At 37.9% G+C, this 16551-nt stretch overlaps 1 protein-coding gene across 30 annotated transcripts in view; it reads left to right on the plus strand.

Annotated features, from left to right (window-relative positions):
* LOC124134678 (CLIP-associating protein 1-like) overlaps nt 1–16551 on the plus strand; it is a 154423-nt gene that overhangs the window by 113529 nt on the left and 24343 nt on the right. For 11 of the 30 annotated variants that reach the window (XM_046499641.2, XM_046499631.2, XM_046499630.2 and 8 more), the window contains 10 exons: nt 43–84; nt 300–449; nt 4962–5063; nt 9226–9381; nt 10869–10916; nt 11397–11464; nt 11763–11879; nt 12277–12321; nt 13241–13288; nt 15397–15500. In XM_046499641.2, the coding sequence (XP_046355597.1) occupies nt 43–84; nt 300–449; nt 4962–5063; nt 9226–9381; nt 10869–10916; nt 11397–11464; nt 11763–11879; nt 12277–12321; nt 13241–13288; nt 15397–15500 (880 nt within the window). The remainder of the gene's footprint in view (nt 1–42; nt 85–299; nt 450–4961; nt 5064–9225; nt 9382–10868; nt 10917–11396; nt 11465–11762; nt 11880–12276; nt 12322–13240; nt 13289–15396; nt 15501–16551) is intronic. The other 19 variants (XM_048382546.1, XM_048382548.1, XM_046499651.2 and 16 more) reach the window with 10 other exon arrangements.

The following is a 16551-nucleotide window of genomic DNA, read 5'->3' on the forward strand; positions in this document are numbered from 1 at the left end:
TCCATGTTTTTGTATAAAGCCTTTTTCTTATCATCGCACCAGACTCGGATTTTGAAGTCGACCTTGACATTCGTCGAGCAGCAGGTAAGCAGCTGGTGAAAGGTCATATTACAGGGGGTCACATGACTGCACCTAGTCACATGACTTCTCAGGTACTTAGACCGCTTGCCTCTAATACGCTGCTGAAATGTGAATGCTTGTCTTATCTGTCCTGTTTCCTCCATATTTATTGAAAAATTAATTTTTGTGCACTTGATATTTTTTGACACGATTGTTTTCACGTTTTGATCCTGTTGCAGCTAAACCTTATCAGTCTCCCTATGCTCAGACGATTATTCGTTCTAGTAGCGCAGCGGATTTGAGCGGGACAAACGGTTCCCCGACGAAGCCTCGCTCATCATCTATGTTAATGGCCACTAGGCTAGCAAAGGGATCAACCAACTCACTGCGTAAGCACTAACCTTCTACTACCCACTTGCTCCTCACTTGGAGCTCAGACAGGTCTGGATGGTTGTACAAAGGTTCTTGGTGAAAACTTACATCATTTCATTGATCTTTAGTCCAAATCTTTCCCATCACGTTTATTCATTTCTTGCACAAAATTGAATTGTTGATTTTCTTTGATAGTTTCTTGCTTTGCATTTTACAACTCAGGATTTTCTGGATCTTGTTTTCTTCACTTATTTCTTAACTGGCAGGCATTGCCATTCTTTTGAAATGAATTTTCTAAATATTTGCTATTCTTTTGTCTTAGTCCATCCACATTCTAAGCATGATTTTGGAACAAACTTGCCAATGATCTCTCTGAAACTTAAATCTTTCATTTCATATTATCGCACACAGTACCCAAGAACCTTTCTCTGATCATCAGCGGCCATCTTTACTTCATATTATGTCCAATATTATTTGAAATTATCCAAACCCTTTCAGATGAATTTTATCTACAAATGGATGACGTCTCTACAAAAACCTACTTTGATACCTTTTCAAATTTCTTTGTGGGTATAGATATTGCCATGGATACCATGAGATATTTCTCTGAAGCTTTGTGCAACATATTTGTCTTCAAAAAGTTATACAAACTTTCACAAACATTTTTTTGAATAATATTGTTATTAGTCATGAAGCATTTGTGTTAAACATATATATATAGTGACCTATGAAAATGCTTTTGTTGAAATATTCTCTGGTATCCATCTCCATCCAAAGTAGTCGTTTAATACTATTTACCTCAGAACTGGTTTAGAGGGAACCCTCCTTAATTATTATATATACCTGTTAGAAGTTTTTCACAAATTCGCTATTATGATAAGATAATATTTGGATTGTTTAAGCAAACAAGTTCTTTATTTACTGAAAATTTAAGAATATTCAAATAATTAATTTCAGTGTTTTCTCTCTCATTACAAACTGTTATATATTTTAAATACTCAAAACAGAATTTGTGAAATAGAACTAGTACTACCATACGCTGTAGTTTGACTCCAATGTAAGTAGTTGCCCTTTATATATCATCCTAGCTAGATGCGGTGTATTGAAATTTATCCACAACCCCAAATATGCAACAGGATTGATAGTGTTATATTTTGCCACTTTTCAGTTGTTTACATTGGCTGTTAAGCTTTTCGTTTATTATTGTACCAGTACCAGCTTAAGTTTGGTGTGAAGCTTGCCAGACACCTACCTTCAAAGTCCCCATGCATCACGAATATATCCGCCATATCATGTGCTATAGTTGCTTCAGATTTTGTTGTCTACAAAATTGGTTAAAATGGCAATGGCAAGAAACACTTAAAATCATCCCGAGTAGTTTTGCATCATTACTGATACATAGACTGTCGGTCCCTGTTTGTATATTAGTAATGATGTGACTGGGATGATGTGATTGGCACGTGAATCTGAAGCTTATTTAGCACATGATCGGAGATTTGAGGATGTGTCTTGTGCTAGTTATTGTACTGTGAGGTGAAAATATAGAGAATGTATCTATTGCATTTATGAATATATTGTTCAAATATGTATTGTTTCATCAGTATTTTGTACATGTTATTTATAAAATGTTTCAACTTTCAGCTTCAGCAAATGATAATATTATTTAAGGAACTAAATGTTAAGAAAATTGACCATGAAATAAATTGTAACGTTAATATGACTAGCATTCAAAAAGCCATAATTTGTGCTATGTTGATAAATTGAAGGGAGTAGATGTGATATGTTTGATCACAATCTGTTCTATCTGAATAACCTAGGTCTAATGAAGCAGGTCCCATTAGGACTGTAACTTACCCCATAGCTGTGTGTAATCAGCTTAGTGAAGAAATACATTTGGCTGGGGGCCAGATGACCGATATGAATTCAGGGGAAATAATTAGTGTTAAATGAGCGCGACTGAGATTGAGAAGATCTTATTGATGGTGCTGAGATTCACTGAGATTCACTCTATGGGGCTGTCTGTGGCCTGGGTGTCCAGTTCTTGGCCAGGTCCACACTCAGGGCTATTTGTTCAGCCTTGACATTTCCCAGGACAGGTATGCACACACAAATGAACTTTAGATATCTCATTTCTTTGTGGTTGAATAAAGAAAACAAATCAGACATCAAATAACCTGGATAATTAACCTATTTCAAGATCTAAATTTAGGATATGTAAATATTTGTTGCCTGAATGTTTGAAACATATCTGAGAATAGAAGCAGGCCTTGAAATAGTTAATCCAAATAATATATGAAGAAAGACAACTTGATAGGTAATTGGTGTGAAGGATGAAAACGGTTTATTTGCTGATTTCCAAGAGAATGGCATCGGAATGGCATGGTTAACTTTGGTCATGTTCTGATAATGCATGGCACAAACTATCAGGAAGTAAATAAGCTTTCTTCCACTTTCCAAGGTCAAGAATGTTCTCCCAATTCCAGTTTTGCAAGCGTTCCAATTGCATCTTAATCACACTTCCTTCTACTTTTATGATTTGAATTTGAATTTTCAATTCATTGATACAATTAGTTTCTGATCTGTTAGCAATCCAGGTATATAAGAATTTCTTGACAGTTAAATATATTTGTAACACTGATAACATATCAATCGTGGATCTATATATAACTTGTAGATACAGCTATATCATTCCCTGCCTTCCATACAAGCAGTAACCTAACATAGGAAATGTATTGACATAAAGCCATGTATTTCACGCCTTGTAGTTTAATGCCATACTGATAACTGCTGACCTGTTTGCTAGCTGTACATTATACATGAAAGCTCTATGCTTTTGGAGAGTTATGATGTTAACGTAATGCTTGTCTCTCAAAGGCCCTGAACAATACGTGTAGGAGATATTATCGTACATATTCAAACCTTACTCTCCCGAAGCCCTGTATAAACATCCACCACTTGAGGTAAACACTGCATAGCAATTGAAGCGATTGCTTCAGTCGGAATATAAAGTGATTGAAGTTTTTTTATGATCTTGGGCTGTCGAAAAGAGATATTAGTGAATACCTACTTGTAGGCCGGCATGATATGTAAGCGTATCTCTTTTTATAGCATTCTGCTTGAAACTTGTGCATTGCTGCAGTTATTTTGTTTGATATTGTGATACATAGCTTTAGATAAGGGAAAACATTGCGTTTTTACTTTGTCAGTAACCATATTTTCAAGCTGCTATAAAAAAGAGGTGTTCTGAAAAATGTTGATGTATCCAAGAAATTATATGATAAATAGGCTGTTAATATTGTTGGAATATGTATGTAGGAAAATGCTTAGTTAGTGAATATATTCTAAATGCTAAACATATTGATATAGCTCGACTACTAAAAACAAGAGTTCAGGTACACCCGATTCGTTCCTATGACCATACTTAATCTGTCATGGTATGACAGATTAACTATAATACATGTAATATGAAAGAATTAGGTGGTATGGCAGATTGAAAGAATCACTTGGTCCTTAGCCCTATTTTTAGTGGTATATTATAAGGACAGGCAAACGTAACTATTGATACAGGATAAACAGCATACCATTGATAATGCATGTATACATGTACTTAAGCGTGTGCATGCTACTACATATTGAGACAAGTCTGCAAAGTGACCACATGCTCGGTATAGTGTAAGGAGACTTCCATACAGTGCTAGGCCTAGCTGTTGGGTAGCTGTACACTAAGTGTATGGTACTCTGCCAATAGGGCTGCTTATTATATAGTGTATTGAAATCAACATGACCTTACGTTTAGCTAGTCATTGTATATCTCCCAATAAAAGGTTGAGTGACTCACAGCCAGGTAGCTAACTGTGCACACACACAATCAGGGGTAGATGAACACCATTGCTGGAGAAGGGAGGCCAGGGCTAGGCAAATGGTTGTCGGGGACTACCAGAACGGGATGATTCCTTCACGCAGTGATAACTCCATGGGGACAAAAATGAGGAATCATGTTCATTTCTCGATTTTTCCGTATGTACAATACATCAGCAGCAACCCCCTGCCCGATGATGATGATGAGGAGGAAGGTAGGGATATGAGTTTGTTATTGTGGGTAGTGGTGAGGAATGTTTCTATTAATAATAAACAAGCTTGGCTCAAGCTTGGCTGTATCTTCGAGGATAAATAGATGAGAAACATCATAGGGAGAATAATTAAGGGGATATCTGTGCCCTTGTTTGTAAAATGTGTTTGCTTTACCTTAGAGCCTAAATAGATAGATTTGTAATGGAGCAGAAATAAGATACTTGGAATGATTAATTATTTTATTGACGTGGCGGATATGCTAGATATAAACTTACGACCCAAAAAGTTACTTTATTGCAGTGGAATAATACAATTTTCAAATGAAATATTTCTGAATAAAATAATTTTTAGAATGTTAAGCTCAAGATCAAACACAGGAGGGCTTAACAGACTTTGTTTCAGCCTGGGTCACACCGACCTGGAGCGGACGTGTATGAAAGTGCCAGTTTTCATTACAGCTCGTCAGAAGTCTAGCAGCATGAGTAGTAAAACGGTCACAAGTCTTGTGACTCCTGATCGCAGCCGATCTCGCTCCCGGATAGGTGTCTCTCAGTCTCAGCGTGAGTAACAGTAGCATGGCATTAGATCAGGGGAGATCACTCTATACTGTTAGCATGAGGAGACTGAGAACTACAACATCATCATACTGGGGTGGAAACACTGGCAATGAAATGATCATCAAATTTAAGAATCTTTAATCAGATGCTTGTGGATTAATTTATGTTAAATTACACATTTTGGACATTTTAGTATTGCATTAATGTTGCTCTGAACCGAACCTGATGGCAAGTCTGTAGTTGTGCACAGATGGATGTTTATATCTGAACCTTGAGAATGTCAAGATCCATCATGCTGTACAATGGGACCCCATCTTTTGTATCCACACATTCATACCCCTGGAGTATGTTGATCATTCATGCGTGTTACTCTTTTGATGCCCATTGAATAGTTGCATAAATTATGTTCCATAGACAACATAAACATGTTCAGTGATGGATAAAAGGACTGATTGAAGTAGATTTGGTATACATTTCATTGTCAGTGTTTTACACCCGTCCAAGGAGAGTGACCCTTGACTCCTGGGGTAGATATTTAGGTTGGTGTTACTAGGTGCTATGAACTAGCTGCATGGGAGAGGGGGACCTTTGGCTACCCTCTCATACAACTACTAAAGCATGTTCTGTGACATGCCGACTATCTTCTTATAGTGTCTTGTAGACTTCTCTATAAACAGGATCTCTCATTACTGCATCATCCATTCGTTTATTCATCCCCTGCATCATTCATTCATTTGTTAATTCATTGTTTACTGCATCATTCAACTTGTCATCATCCGCATCATTCATTTCGTCATCATCTGCATCATTCATTTCGTCATCATCTGCATCATTCATTCTGTTATCTGCATCATTCATTCGTTATCTGCATCATTCATTTTTTATTCATCACATACTGCATCATTTCATTTGTTTATTCATCATCTGCAGCCTCAATCCTTCATTCATTCAACACCTGAGTCATCATTCCAAGTTTGTTTGTTATCATCTGATATTCGATCGACATCTGGTGCATCAGTTCACATGATCACTCGAAATATGCTGAGCAGAGTTGCAGCCCTTATGCTGATTGTGGGTTTCAGTCCCAGATTTCATTTCCACTACCACTTCGTGTATGTCAGCACGTTCATGGGTTTCACCAAAGGGGTACATGTCTAGGGCCTGCTTCCTGATCTTCCACTGTACGGTGACATGCCTTCATATGACAAGCTTCCTGCTCAAAGGGACATAAAACCATACTCACTCACTCCAAGCTGTCATGTCATGTGGAGCTCTCTTCTCATATTAGGCTGACATGTGATAAGACTAAATTACCGTTCTGTCTCCTTAGGTGACCTCTTCACTGTATTGAAACTTCCAATTTCTCATGTCCTTACATTTTGTCATTAGACCTGATGAACTCGGATAAATACTATGACTGCTGAATATGGAGATTACTTGGATATGTGCAGACTCCTTCCCGGTGTGCAACACCGTCTTACTTTCCCGGTGTGCAACACCTTCTTACCTTCCCGGTGTGCAACACCTTCTTACCTTCCCGGTGTGCGACACCTTCTTACCTTCCCGGTGTGCGACACCTTCTTACTTTCCTGGTGTGCGACACCGTCTTACTTTCCCGGTGTGTGACACTACTTACCTTCCCGGTGTGCGACACCTTAACTTCCTGGTGTGCGACACCTTAACTTCCTGGTGTGAGACACCTTAACTTCCTGGTGTGCGACACCTTAACTTCCTGGTGTGCGACCTTGCCTTCCCGTTATCATCACTGCCTTTAGTATGCAAGCAGCCATCAAAGGAATATTGAACATTTTCACCCCAAATGTCGTGGGATTATATGTATGTCTTTGGGAATGCCATTCTGGTGAACTGGGAAAAGGTTTCAAATTGACTTTTTCCCAGATGAATTTATGTTTGTTTAATGAGATTGGTTCAAGATTGTTACTTTAAAAGCACTCAACTGCTGTCCCCTTGTATTCTCATTAAGGTAATTACGTGATATCTGAAATAAACTAAACGTTCAAACTGACAAACTGAAACAATTCAGCTGGGGGAAGAGCACCATACTTGGGTCATGACAGTACACTTGTGTGTAAACATAACTGTCAGGCGGCTGCGAGTTCAACTCCATATATGGTTGTGGCCTGCCTAGCACAGTGGGGAGCAGTGCTTGGTGTCAATGCTAGTATTGAGAGCTACACAAACAGGCTATCACTGTGAGGAGCTGGGGATGGAGGACAACAAGGGAAGATAACTCTCACGCTTTCAACTCATGCTTTCATCCTTCCCTTCATTTGAGGTAGTTGGATTCATGTTGTATCAACACTTTGATGTAAAGGAGAAGACCTGTTTTAAACATCCTATCATTAAGATTGTCATTCCAACATTGCTGAGTGTATCTGTATATTTTGATAACCTTGATGATATAAATATGCCAGTAATGTATTAATCTGTATCCTTATATCTGTGAAACCCTAAAATCATTTCATCAATCATTTCTATACATATGTGCGATAAGTTGCTCCATAAAAAACCCAAAAAAAACCAAACTAATATGCTCCCAAATTTAGACTTCGTCTCCTTTGTGTGTGGCAAACACATTGCCAAAATATGAACCAAGGGAGGTAACTCTTTTAGACATCTGTGTTTATTGTTTGATGTAACTGATCCCGATGTTTCCCAATACTGCTTCTTTATTGTGAGTGGAAAGTGTCTGCCATGTTACTTCACTTCCTGATATTTGTGGAGTCTTTGTAAAGTGTTACATTCATCTAAATAATATTGACACCTCATTGACCTGGTCTGGACCAACCATTGTACTTTCCCTGAAACCTGTTTCCTACAAACTGACTCTTCCAGATGTAGTTGTATCTAAGTAGATCCATTATTAACAACATATTCTCATTTCAGGAATGAGTGATTGATATGAGACAATTAATGATGTGAATATATTCAGCATGAGTTTTCATGTGCATGAGTTTGAAAGATTTGCAGAGATACTGCTTAATGTTTACTGTAGTTTTAATTTATGTGACATTAGCAATATTATTACTCCGTTTCTTTTGAGCATGTTTTTTCAGCAATGTGCTTTAGGTATGACTTTGTATATGGGGAAATTGAAGTTTGTTGACATGACACCTTCTGCATTTCCAAGATAACTTTCTTTGCATTTAGTAGGACCAATACTTGTTTTATTGAGTTACTTAATTATTATACAAAGAAAAAGATATCAAAATATCCCAAATAAATGAAACTGCTTCTGGTTGATCATTGATTAAGTTCCTTTAAAGAAGTCTTGAAATTTAAGTTCATCTCAGACTTAATGGGTCTTAAAAAACGCAAATTTTAATTTCAGACACAGAAAATTATTGTCATTTGTTTTAGTTCGTTTCAATTTAGGATATGCTGAGCCTTAAAACAAGACATTATGACGGTCAGGTTTTAATGTCAACAAAAAATATATATCTTGGAATTGTGGAGTGCTTGAATCTGTAAAGATTTAATATCCTTACATGATAAACTGATGTATGTTTGCTAACTTATCAAGTTAATCAGTTTTCACACCTGTTAACCATTCAGGCATACTTAACTTCACAGTATTATTGTGTATTGTGTAACTATACTGACTTGTGTTTCATACATAACATCATTCATCATTAATGTGGACGTAGGTCCAGCACCTCATTTCACTGTAACAGTTCATCGGGTGGCATCCTGTTGTACCCATGTGGGTCGCATTGCTAGTCTTTATTTCTGCCAGGTCTAGAGCTGTATGTATGCAAGCTCAGCTATTACATTGTGTTATTCATTGTGTATATCCTCCAATTCAATATTTTAAACTGTTTTTTAAACTTTGTTTAACAGACAAAATACAGTGTAAAAATGTTATTCTTGTTCCATGTGTTTGTCATAGAGCAGCTTGCTTCACTCAAGCTTTGCAGTTCTTTCCATCAGTCTGTAATTATGGAATATATTGAATTTATTGAAATGGAACTTTTGAATTTTGTTCATGGTTCTCTTTCTGGAATTTTGAAATTGTTAAATTTACATCAAGAATGGTAATCGGACATTTCAAATTGGTTAAACCTTTTTTGGATTTGATGTGTAATTTATGTCGCAACTAATTATTTTGATATCGGTATGTATAGATTACTTGTTTGTTAAACAGCTAACAGTCGGTCAGGCTCCCCATCTTCCAGGCTAGGCTACATCACCCACAACTCAGGTCGCGTTGACCCCATGGCTTCGGGGCGCCCCCGCAAGTCTGGCATCCCTCGGAGTCAGGGCACCAGCAGGGAGGGGAGTCCCAGCAGACACACTTACGGTTAGATCTACATCCATCTTCACAAGTAGTACTAATGTTTGCCAGAAGAAAGAATGTTTGGATCTGAGTGTCTTGACTTGAACGTTTTGATATGTATGAATCTTGTCCAGGAATGTGTCTTGGGTACACATGCATTATACCGGACACCAATCCGCCATGTTTGTTTGATGCTACTAATAAAGTATTTTGTATCTACTTTGGTAATTAAACATTTCATTTACTTACGAAAGCATTTTATTCAGGCCGTTGAGTGGGGGCAAGCCCCCTAAACCTTGTGTTGTTTTAGCGAGGCGACAAGCTCGTGCACATCCCTAACCCAAATGGCGGAAGGCGACCGGTATACTGCATTTTTTCCGTATCTTGGATTCCAAATGAAATGCCCTTAGCAAAAATTATTATTTGATTTGGGGGCACGGGTGGCCTAGTTGTCTAAGGCGTCGCGATTCCCTGTGCAGAGTTGCATCCCTTGGGCACGCCAGAAACCTATGATTGTGGGTTGGAATCCCGGTTCGCCCCGATTATGTTTCTAGGTTTGTCAGCACCATACCCGTGCTCCTGGGTTTCACGGAAGTGGTAAACGTCTGAGACCTGCATCACTTGGGGCTTTCCTCCCACATTAAGCAGACACACCACGATCTAACTGGAATACTGTAAAAAGCGGCGTTAAACCCAACTCACTCACTCACTCACTCACTCACTCACTATTATGGTTTAAAATTGGGATTTAATTTTTTGTTTCTTATTTTCTGACATGTCATAGCATGACATATTAACTATGGTAATATGAAAGAATTGGGTGTTATTGAACTTCCTTTGAGTGCTATATATGTGTGTGTATTGGGTTCTTAGAAGGCTTTATCAAATGTTAAAGTGACTGGAGACTATATATAATGCACTTGATCAACTATTATTAAAAATGTTGCCTTAATGTTGAATTATTTTTATTGTTGGATAGTTTATTTTTCTTATCAAAGAAAGAACTATTTGTGAAACAAATAAATTATTGCAACTATTTTTTTTTTATTTTATGATTGTTGTTTGATACCTTCAACTGAAAAGTAAGAAAAATATTGTCTCATGTCACTGTTAATATGATGTATTGAGGTGGAGGGGTAGAAGACTAGTCATTAGATCATCAGCTCAATGAGTTATAATACCTCTGGGGCTGTCGGGTAGCCTAGTGGTTAAAGCGTTCGCTTGTCACGCTGAAGACCTGGGTTCAATTCTTGACATGGGTGCAATGTGTGAAGCCCATTTCTGGTGACCCCGCCGTGATATTGCTGGAATATTGCTAAAAGCGGTGTAAAATCAAACTCACTCACTTTAATACCTCCACATGGATTGAATGTTTGAAGCCCATTCTTTGGGTCACTTTATTCATGAGGCTAGAAGTTTGCTTAGAGTGGGTTGAAACCACACCCACTTACTCCTGTTATATACACGTCTGTTTTCTTGCCTTTAAATATTAAAAATTGTGTCTTTTTCAGGACGGGAAAGAAGATTGAGTGGAAGCAAAGTTAGTCATGGCTCAAAAGGTTTGTGATCTGTGTGATCCTGGGAAGTTTTCCTTCTACATAACGAAGCAAAGTTGGGGGTGGTCGGGTAGCCTAGTGGTTAAAGCGTTCGCTCGTCACGCCGAAGACCCGGGTTCGATTCCCGACATGGGTACAATGTGTGAAGCCCATTTCTGTTGCCCCCGCCGTGATATTGCTGGAATATTGCTAAAAGCGGCGTAAAACCATACTCACTCACTCACTCACTCACGAAGCAAAGTTTGTAATTGAAGGAGAAATTGATCACAAGTAACACAATCTTTTACTTGAATTCCACATTTTGACATTTTAAATTTACCAGAGATTTTGTAGTTGACAGTAATCCTTCTAGTGTTTGAAATTAAGCACAAAAAACAAGGGGTCCTAATGTTAAACACACCTGTGGGTATTCTGTCGTTAAAAATAGTCAGACATATGTGCATCCTTGTGATGGAATATAGTTGTGATGTGTGTTTTATTCAGGCGCAGTTATGGCCCAGCGATTGCTGCGACCTGGTTCTGATGTGGAAGACGCTCTGTTTGATGCTCTGGTAAATATCTTCTGTGGTAGCTGAGGAAAACCGTATTCCAATACAGATCGAGTTTGAGAAAGGATGAGTATAGACAGCTAATGAAACATTTTCTCATCTATAATCCTCTGTAATATATAATTTATGATCAAATGTATAGGAATTGGGGCTATATCATATATGTTTGTATTCTGTGAATTGCAATTACGAAATGTTGCTGTTGTGGTATTAATCAACAAGCACTCATTGACAAGCTTGTCTGTATATATATGTGTATATTACTGAGCACTGATCAGTCCTTAACCAAATCGTGTTCTAGCAGAGGGGACCGGCAAAGAAAAGGTTTGACACGTACGATTCTGATGACAATGCCAGCGAGACATCCAGCGTGTGTTCTGAGCGGTCGTACAACTCATACAGTGGCCGGACATCAGAGGTAGGCTGACATCAGGTCTATGCATAACCTGTGTAGATTACAATTAAAACTAACAGTAAATAAATACATAATATACAAACTCAACTCAAAAGAAGTTAAGGACCAATTTGATCTTTTTGTTTTACAATATAACATTGAATTTATTTTATGTGTGAATAAAAAATAATATTTTGAGTGTATTTTGTAAATTGGCATGATACTAACAATTTAATCTTTAAAAAAAAATGTTAACCAGTAACTGTTGATGTATTATTGGGTCACTATGACATATATAACCCATATTAGAACTGTAGCCTCATTCTACTGTAGAACTGTCATACAAGTACTCATGATACTTGATACTTAATACTTACTTAATACTTATACTGAGAGCGTTGTCTTGCTTGCACTCGCTCAGGCGGACTCCGATATGGATCGGAGACATCGTCACCCGAAGGTCAAGGTACTGGCATCGGCACTGCATGTTGTTTTTGTCTCTTAGATTCCGTTGTTCCGTGGCTTGTATGGATGTAGATCAGCTGGGTTGATGATGGCCATGCAAGGAAGCGGGATTTCTGTTCACAATTACTATCTCGTGTCGTTTATTATTTGTTAGCAAGACAAAAAGAATGTTTATGCTTTATAAGCTGTCCTGATGTATATTACTCAAAAGAAGTTAAAGAACACCTGATTGTTTCATATGATTATAGTTAATCTGTCATGCCATGAAAAAATCTAGTGTTCTTTGACTTCTTTTTAGTAGATATTAGACTATAGACACCATGGGTTAAATCCAACCAATCCACAACACTTGCTGGACAAGTTGGTGATGTATCATCACTATATTTTGGGAGAAATGTGCGAGTACGTTCATTTCACAAGTTGGATAAGTGGACTGTTGGATCATGAATCTATCAATACTCTTCATTTTAACGAGAAGTTTATCGTTATTTGTGGACTTAGTGAAAATATGGCACATCATCATGTCTTTATCATTTAATATCCTTACATGTTGTTTTTTTATCATTGACAACACCATTTTAATACATCCATATTTGTCACAACTGAACATAATTAATTTTTTTGTTTTGCACTTTAAATGATTCGGGAATAAATTGGTCATATACAAACATATATGCTCAATTTACAAAATTAAAAAAAAACAATTTGTACTTTTTTGTTTTTCGAAACAGTGTTTCACTGGAGTAGAGCTTTAAATTTAGTAATACACTGTTTGACGAAAATATCTTTGTGTGCCGATATTTTTCTGTATTCCTGAGTGTGTAATCATACGTAGTCATCCTCCTTGTAGTATTTTTGTTTTGAGAATAAATAACTAATTAGAATTAGTTCTAAATAAAGTATTTTCCTTTTCGTCAAAGCAACAAAGCCTGTTGCGGTATTCTCCCAACACAGTTGTGACGGAGGAGGTAACTGCATGTGTCAATGGTGGCCTCTAGTTTCACCTACCCTATGTTGCAGTGCTCTAGCAGTTTGTATTTCCTAGAGGTGTCATTGATTAGAAATTCGACGTATATGGACTCGAAAGTATCGTCATTATTGATATATCGAAAAAGAAGAAAATTAATTATTCTGAATGTGTGTCGATAAAAATTAAGTATGTAGACCTGCATTTATCAATTTAATTTCAGTCAATTATGAATTTAGTGTAGATATTAACTGATTTGTATTTATCAATAATTTATCAATATCGCGATTTACGATGACATCCCTAGTTTTCCTTTTCTCACAAAGTATATTCAGACTCATTTTTAAAGTTGTTTTATTACTGTCTCTGTCAATGTCTTTTTCAATGGGTGGGCAACGGTGACCTTGTCTAAGGCACTGCAATTTGCTGTGTAGAGTTGTATTCCTTAGCCATGCAAGGATCCGCTGTTTCAGGCTTTAGATCCCTGATTCGGCATGATTAGGGTCTATATGGTCTTTCAGCGCTGTATTATGCTTGTGGGTTTCACATAGTGATGAATGCTGATGACCTGCTACTTTTGATGGTCTTCCCAGATAAAGCTGACATACAGTGATATGACTGAAATATTGTTCAAATGCAGGGTAATATCCAACTCTCGCACCTCAACTCATTGATGCACTCACTTGCTTCAGTCTGTGTTATTCCCCAGTGGCTTAAGCTTGTCTTAAAAAACGGGATTGGCTAGTCAAAATGAACATGGAAGAGCATTTGGATGTGTGACCACCAGGGGAGATAGCTCTCAGCCATAAATGTGACTAACTGTCATTCCCATCAAGTGATAGTGATAAGAGTCATGCTCACCAAATAAGCCAGTGGTTTACTTACCTACCAGATGTAATTCACCCGAAGCTGCAACACTGTGTCCTATTCATGTTTTCACACAAAATCGAGCAAGTTTCCACAGTGCTAGTTCTACTGGGTGTTACAGCTGGCCCAATCATCTTAGGTGCTGTTATTCACTGTGCAAAGTTAAGATATATACGGTCAGATATGGTTTATTTGCAGGGTCTCAATTTTGGATTACCTTATTATCTCATTATCATGAATTTTGGGATTGAAATTTTGTATGAACCCTGGGCTAGTAAGCAAGGGACAATCTTAAAGTGCATTGACAGAAATAGGTGGTGAGGTAGTCTTGTGGTTAACGTTTTTGCACATCATACTCAATTTCTGTGTTTGATTCCCCATAAGAGTACAATGTGGGAAGACCATTCCCATTGTTTCTCACTGTGTTATGTTACTGGAATATGTTAAAATTGACATAACAAACAACTCCCCCCTTTCTGACTGAAACATTAAATAATTATGTGAGGGAAACGGCTATTTACTGGTGAAAGAGATGTTGGCACAGTTTCGTATGTGAACCTAATTGCTGCCTTATGTCAGTGGACTTCACCCAGTAGGTGCTTGTTGTCCGTGTAGTAGCAATGTTATTGTCACACTACCTTCTTGTCAGCTATTTATGTGCGTGGTAATGGTTTAGGAAGCAGATTGTGTATCTACTATTGATTATGTCTTGTCAACAATCATAGAAATCTTAATGTATACTGAAACACTTTGAAAACACATAGTGGATTTTGACTCTTGAGAAGTAACAAGTGACCGAAGGCTTATGTCCAGGTAGGACAATGTGAATGAGGATTCAAACTCAGACAACATTATTGCTGTGATACATGCTTTTAAGCTTCATTACCACATACTAATTCTTTTGTATTCTGTCAGTTCTGACAATTATTTCCAAAATTCCACAATGCGTATTAATGGTAGGTCGTATATTTAGGCATTGATGAAAATCTCGTGAATGTTTAAAATAATACTGCTTGAATACAAGCACATGTTAGTCAGAACATTGACCTGTTCCTACATGCCAGTTATCATCATAATCATCGCATCAGTCGGGCTTAGTATGCCATGTTTGAGTTCGTCATGTTGTTGACTTATGTCAGTGTCACTAGGAGTCATTCATTCCTGTACAAAATACTAACTAGATTATGGTGAAGGGGTTGTATTGTGTGACGTGTGATGCATCGGACTGTGATCATGTTTCAGGACATGCAGGAGATCATAGCTCAGCTTGGCAGTGGCTCGTACACAGAGAGGAAAGAGGGCCTCATATCCTTACAGCATTTACTTAGAATGAATAGATACCTTAGGTGAGTTAGTTTTGTTTTTTTCTTTTTTTCTTTAATGCTGCAATCAGCCATATTCCAGCCATATGACGGCAGTTTGTAAATAATCAAGTCCGGACCAGAAAGTCCAGTGATTGATATCACTAGCTTCAATCTATGCAATTGGGAAACGATGACATGCTTCAACAAAGTCAGTGAGCCTGACCACCCAACCCCGCTAGTTTCCTTTCATGCCAAGCATAGTCGCCTTTTACGGCAAGCATGGGATGCTGAAGACCTATTCTACCTGTAAGGGATAAACACATTAGTGACCACACAGTGTGGGATTGTTTCATTGTTCTGTTGGGACAGGAGAATAGTTGTGGTTGAGAGCGGAAGGTCAGGGGTTCGATCTTTGGCTGTGTCATGTCATATGACATTAAAAGATGGTACTTGTTTTTACCCTGCTTGGTGCTCAGCATTATGGGGATAAGACATGGACTGGTTGGCTCAGAGAATACTGTGTCATGTTAAACTGTGGCATGGTTCCTCAGTGGTCAAGCACTGGCATCAGTCCACACACACACACACACACACACAGACACACACACACACACACACACACACACACACACACACACACACACACAGACACACACACACACACACACACACACACACACACACACACACACACACACACACACACACACACACACACACACACACACAGAGAGCGCTATATAAGTGCAATAATTTTGAACATGAAGTTAAACCCCATTAAACCTCTCCTGAGATCTTAAAACAATGGGGAAATTAAGAAATTTTCACAAGCCTGAAGGAATTTATACTAGCCCCATATTACTGTGTCTGAGTGGGATATACTACCAGCATTTCCCTGGACTAGCATGAACATGGCTATATTAGTGCAATAATCATGACAGTTAAACCCCATTTTGCCTCACCTCACCTCTAGCAGTTGAGTACTTGTTCATCGTATTGAAGCAATTCTTGGTGTCACATGTCATGTTAGTGCTGGAATATTCCACAGAGCATCATTAAGCCATCTTCACGCTCTCATTGACCAGTAGCTGAT

Source organism: Haliotis rufescens, unplaced genomic scaffold, assembly GCF_023055435.1.
Source record: "Haliotis rufescens isolate VD_foot unplaced genomic scaffold, xgHalRufe1.0.p SCAF_4, whole genome shotgun sequence".
In the NCBI taxonomy this organism is placed as follows: Eukaryota; Metazoa; Mollusca; class Gastropoda; order Lepetellida; family Haliotidae; genus Haliotis; species Haliotis rufescens.